This window comes from Papio anubis, chromosome 19 (assembly GCF_008728515.1).
Source record: "Papio anubis isolate 15944 chromosome 19, Panubis1.0, whole genome shotgun sequence".
Taxonomy (NCBI): domain Eukaryota; kingdom Metazoa; phylum Chordata; class Mammalia; order Primates; family Cercopithecidae; genus Papio; species Papio anubis.
This window is the reverse complement of record NC_044994.1, coordinates 1,326,412-1,332,313: the sequence shown is the minus strand read 5'-3', so window position 1 is coordinate 1,332,313 and position 5,902 is coordinate 1,326,412. Positions and strand designations below refer to the sequence as shown.

The 5,902-nt window shown below is 40.9% G+C and overlaps 1 protein-coding gene across 4 annotated transcripts in view; it reads right to left on the bottom strand.

Annotated features, from left to right (window-relative positions):
- Positions 1–5,902, bottom strand: part of LOC101011989 (protein spire homolog 1) — a 95,673-nt gene that overhangs the window by 14,340 nt on the left and 75,431 nt on the right. For all 4 annotated transcript variants that reach the window (XM_009192339.4, XM_009192342.3, XM_009192340.3 and 1 more), the window contains 2 exons: positions 4,697–4,787; positions 3,159–3,301 (listed from right to left, as the gene is read on the bottom strand). In XM_009192339.4, the coding sequence (XP_009190603.2) occupies positions 3,159–3,301; positions 4,697–4,787 (234 nt within the window). The remainder of the gene's footprint in view (positions 1–3,158; positions 3,302–4,696; positions 4,788–5,902) is intronic.

Here is a 5,902-nt window from a genome sequence, read left to right as displayed (position 1 = left end):
GAAAAGGAGAAAATAACGCTGAACACAAGTGACCTACACATAGTGATTACAGATCACAAAAGGAAAACAGAACAAAAAACACCATGAGGATGGTACGGTCCGTGCCAACATCTGCATCCACACGTATAAATCAGTGATGAAACCACGAAGTCCCTCCTGGAGAATCTCAGCGTTCACACAGCAAGGATTTTTATCTAATTTAGGGTCCTGTGAACACTCTGAGTTTCTTCAATGGGGGTTGTTGTGACAAAGGACAGAGGCAACTCGTTACTGTGCCCAAGAAAGCATGGGGACATGTGCCAGGCAGCCACTTGCGCCTGCCTTGGATGGGTACTTACCCTCAGTTATTTGACCAAATGATGAAAAAAAAAAATACATTTTAAACATCACAAGAAAAGGGAGGGAGATACAATAAAAATAAAAATTATCAGCCAGGCGCAGTGGCTCACGCCTGTAATCCCAGCACTTTGGGAGGCCGAGGTGGGTGGATCACCTGAGGTCACAAGTTACAGATCAGCCTGACCAACATGGAGAACCCCCGTCTCTACTAAAAACACAAAATTAGCTGGGTGTGGTGGCACATGCCTGTAATCCCAACTACTCAGGAGGCTGAGGCAGGAGAATGGCTTGAACCCGGGAGGTGGAGGTTGTGCTGAGCCGAGATCGTGCCATTGCACTCCAGTCGGGGCAACAAGAGCAAAACTCCATCTCAAAAAAAAAAAAAAAAATTATCAACAATAAAAACATTCCTGCCATTTTCAGTTAAGGAGTTACAAATACAAAATGATTCTTTGTTTTCTAAAATGCAGCTACATTTTAAAATTAATTACACTTATAAAAACAATACTTACCAAGCTACAGGGCGTTACTACAAGGTATGATTTTATGGATTTCCCAAGATAAGCTATTAGCAAGAAAGATCATTTCGTTTTGTCTCCGCTGGTGCTCGGAGGCCTGCGTGGACTCTGCTCCCTGCCCTCAATCTGACCACTGTTGAGTGCTGACCAGAGGGGCTCTCCCACTGCCTGCTCGCTGAGACTTTCCTCAGCGATTGCAAGCTAGTTTATCGTGCTCTCCTTCCTGCTCCACAAAAAAACAGTGCACAGCCTGACCGAGCACACACTAAGAGCTCTGCTTTAGCAGTAAACAGACACGTTCATTGGCCTTTGGTGTCAGCTGAAGGTCTTAGCATAACTTCTGTTATAAGCTGAAACTACTTTATAGCTATCTGATAGTTCCTTTACATTGATAATTTTAAACTTTAAGTCTAACCTCAATAATGACATTGTATGATCACATAAAGGCCAGTTACCAGCTGAATGACAGACTGACTTCTAGGAAAAGCTGAGTGAAGAAGAGAATACCCTAACAATTAGACTTATGAAAAAAAAAACCACAAGTTCCCTCTTACCTATATATATGTGTGTGTGTGTGTGTGTGTGTGTGTATACGCATATATCTACACACACACAAAAATATACACACACAGACACATATCTGTCACCTACGCTGGAGTGGAGTGGCACATTCTTAGTTCACTGTGGCATCAAACTCCTAGGCTCAAGGGATCCTCCCCCTGCAGCATCCTGAGTAGCTGGGATTACGGGCATGTGCCACCACATCTAACTAAGTTTTTAATTAAAAATTTTTAGAGACAGGGGTTTCTTAAGTTGCCCAGGCTGGTCTCAAACTTCTGGCCTCAGGCGATTCTCCTCCCTCGGCCTCCCAAAGTGCTGTGATTACAGGTGTGAGCCACTGCGCCTGGCCCCTCTTACGTATTTTAAAGTTGTGATAATAGCTGTATATTTTGGTAAAAGCAACAACTTATTCACATGAAAACAAGTCTTTAGATTTTTTTAGTTTGAATCTTTCTGTTTTCCTGTTGGTAAATCACTGACAAGGCTATATTTAATCAAATAGCTTGTTTTAGTGACTATTCCGGAGCTAGAAGAATCCTATCAGGAATGGCCATAAAATCATTAGTTCTTTAACTGTACTGTTTTGGAATAGAGATGAATGACCAAATATTCACCTTCTAAGCTCTGTTCAAAATCCTTGTCTTCACAATAACCACATTATCTCCCATCTGTTACTATTTTCATTGAAACTCTAATAATTCGTCACAGCCTTAAAAAAATGGACTTATGTATTCAATATATTCTATTATTTTTCATTCATTAATATTTGAAAACACATTAGATATTTGACTGTGGGTAGAATATTAATTACAGCTGTGCATCTTGCCTACAAATACTTCAGAAGCCAAGTGGGGCTACAGAAGAGTCTCTGGAGAACTCCACTGGCCGGGAGATCTCTTAATTCCTCCTGGCAGACCCTTGTGTGCTGCCCACCGTGCTGAGAAATAAGCACCCACTAGAAGAGCCTGCAAGTGTCTGGAAAACAGCAAAAACTGTTAGCCAGTTCAACCAAAATAACACCACTGGCCCCAAATATCACAAAACATACTAGAAAACAATGTACAGTAGTTATTAAGGGATCAAAATTCTCCCTCGCTTTATACTTCTGCCTCAACGAGATCATCTACTATAGTCACTTTGTAACAGTTTTTTGAGTCAAGTTTTAACAATTTTTAAATGGATTAATAGCCTTTAAAAGAAAGCATTTCTCTAATAATAATCCATATTTTAAACCAGTGATAAATTTTCTGGAAAAAAAAAAAAAGAGCTCAAAATGAACAAACACTGGTCAAGTTTCATTTAAGTTATGGATAGAGTTTGGAGAAGGTGTCACTCTTGCCCAGGCTAGAGTGCAGTGGTGCGATCATAGCTCACTACAGCCTTAACCTCCGGGGCACAAGTGATCCTCTCACCTCATCCTCTCAGGCAGCTGGGACCACAGGTGTGCACTACCACAAATTATTATTATTTTTTTTGCAGAGACGGGATCTCACAATGTTGCTTAGGCTGGTCTCGAGCTCCTGGAGTCAAGCAATCCTGCCACCTTGGCCTCCCAAAGTGTTAGGATTATAGGCATGAGCCACCATGCCTGGCTGTTTTGTTTTCTTTAGCTATTAAATTATTCAAAGTTCATTCTAACTTTTGCAAGTTTTTTTCTCATCATCTTCGTAAGAAAGCTAAGGATTCTTCTAGGTCTTCTAGCTGATCCCTAAGTTACTACGAAGTCTTTCCTGTACTTACAAGAGAGCGGGAACTCTGCCTGGAAGGCGGCAGGAACTGCCTCACGTTAGTAGGCGTTTCCTTTTCAATGGAATGTCGTCTCTGGGGCGGCTGCCGTCTCTCTGGCTGGGGTGTTGATGATATGGGTAGGAATTTGGGAGGCTCTAAAGATTTAACCAAATGAAATAAAACTTAATGTGAATTTTCTAACACAAAGCCCTTTGACATTTGTGACAAACACTGTATTCAAAGATGAGTTATTTATTTCATTGGATAGATATTTTAAGATGGTAATGGTAATCCTTAGGAGCAGACTCTGAGGGCTGTTACAGAAGAATCTTTGCAAAGTAAACTTGCTACAGAAATAGCAAGAAAAAAGGAAAAATATTAGGTGTGGCCAGAAAGATTCCCAAATCATACCAAAATTCTCAAGTGTACCCTTTTTTTACATTCTCCTCTTTAAAGATAAAACAAGGAAAACCCTTCTTTCTACATGTTTACCAAGACATTTTGTCCTTAGGTTTAAATTAAACCGTATTTAAACAGAAAAAGGAAGCTTCAGCTTTGATGTTAATACTGTACCATTGCCCTTCTCTGTCTAGTAATATTTTAAGATAGTGTTTAAAAGGAGAATGCTTTAGTGTCTGAATGGTTCTGGATTCACATTTTGAAAACATAAGGAGAACATTAGAAATAAATTATGGTGCCAGAGTTTTATTTAGTGCTTCTTCCTACTCTGTCTACAAAGTAGAGCTGCTTCAATGTAGTGGGTGTGAAGAGTGAGAGTCAACACAAAGTTACATATGATCCATCTATTTAGACTGTCCCACCAAGAGAAACCACTAAAGGAAAACACAGATATAACTTCCACAGTCAAGAAAAGATACAGAAATCCATTATGTGATTCAGTTGGGTCCCTACAATATTTAATGGGTCTGGCCAAATACCAATTGTGGATAACTAGTCAGCAACCACTGTTTTTGATATAATCTGTGTCAATAATAAAAACACTACTTAAAGAATTTTTATGTATGAGAAATCAAGCCAATATATAATACTTCATAATGTTCTTATAAATGAAAAGGATTATTAAAAGCCTTTAGAAATCCCTTAACTTTAGATATCTGTGTTCAGAATCTATCTCCTAAAGAGTTACAAAGGTGTTTTCACTATCTACACAGGTTTTTGGAGATGGGTGTGTGTGGGTGGTAGGTGGAGTGATAATAAATATGGTTGTTTTTGGCTTCCGGTTTAAATTTAGCCAAGGAGGTAATCTATCTAAAACAAAACAAAACAGAACACTACACACACAACTGATTTATACTGTTTCCCATGACTACTGTTCATAAACACAAATGTGCCTGCTCTGTCGTAAGTCCCCGAGGTCTGGTGGGATGCCACACTTGGAAAATAAGTATTTCATCTCCCGATCAGTGAAATGCCTGGGTTAGTTCTTTCTACCCCAGATGATCACAGGGCACTCTGGGATCTTTGCTCCAGGTCAAGTGTGTTTTGTAATAAGATATTCAACTATAGTTCTTAGCACCACAACTACTCACTCTTCCTTGTGGACACGGCCTCCAGGACTGGCTCTTCAGGGAAAGAGGGAGACACGCTGCTGCTGCTGGTCGACTTGTGCAGGGTTTCTTCCTGAGCAAAATACAGGCGGAGAAATTGATTTCTTAGACATTTGTGCTCTCATGCTACTTAATAACATTTTCTTATTAAACAGTTATTTTAACATGAGGCACCAAATTATGTTAAAGGTTCAAGGCAAGCAGAAGACAAACTAGAAGGGGTTTTAAAACAAGACAGGTCTGGGTTTGTGCCTTGGCTCTGCCCTGATTAGAGTGATGTGAAACTGAGCATGCTTCTTTCTGTTTTTTGGAGACAGGGTCTCACTCTGTTGCTCTGGTGCAGGGCAGTGGTGTGATCTTGGCTCACTGCAGCTCCCACCTTCTGGGCCCAAGTGATCCTCCCACCTCAGACTCCAGTATCCAGGATCACAGGTGTGCACTTCCACACCCAGCTAATTTTTAAATTTTTTGTAGAGATGGGGTCTTCCTATGTTGCCCAGCTGGTCTTGAGCTCAAGCGATCCCCCCACCTCAGCCTCTCAAAGTGCTGGGGTAACAGGTGTGAGCTGGTGCACCTGGCCGGAGCATGTTTCTTATCTTAGTTTCATCATTGTGAAAGAGGGTATTTAATATCACTTTTTCCATAGGGTTATTGGAAAGATTAAATGAGGTAATGCATTCAAAATGCTTACCACATTACCTGGCACATAATAAAACAGTGATGTTAATATTATTAGGGAAACATTTAATACATTTATAAAAGTAATACACTGCTAGCCCCATAGGAGCAGATGCTGGGTCTGTCTTGTTCACTGATGTATGTCTAGTACCAAACCCATCACTTAGTAAGTAATGAGTGTTTGTTGAATGAATGGATGAAAAAAATAAACATCTCATGAAATGTCATATGAGTCTAGAAAAATGTCTACATTGTGGGCCAGGTATGGTGGCTCGCACCTGTAATCCCAGCACTTCGGGAGGCCGAGACGGGCAGATCACAAGGTCAGGAGTTTGAGATCAGCCTGGCCAGCATGGTGAAACGTCATCTCTACTAAAAATACAAAAATGAGCTGGGCGTGGTGGCGTGTGCCTGTAGTACCAGCTACCTGGGAGGCTGAGGCAGGAGAATCGCTTGACCTGGGGAGGCAGAGGTTGTAGTGAGCTGAGATCGCGCCACTACACTCCAGCC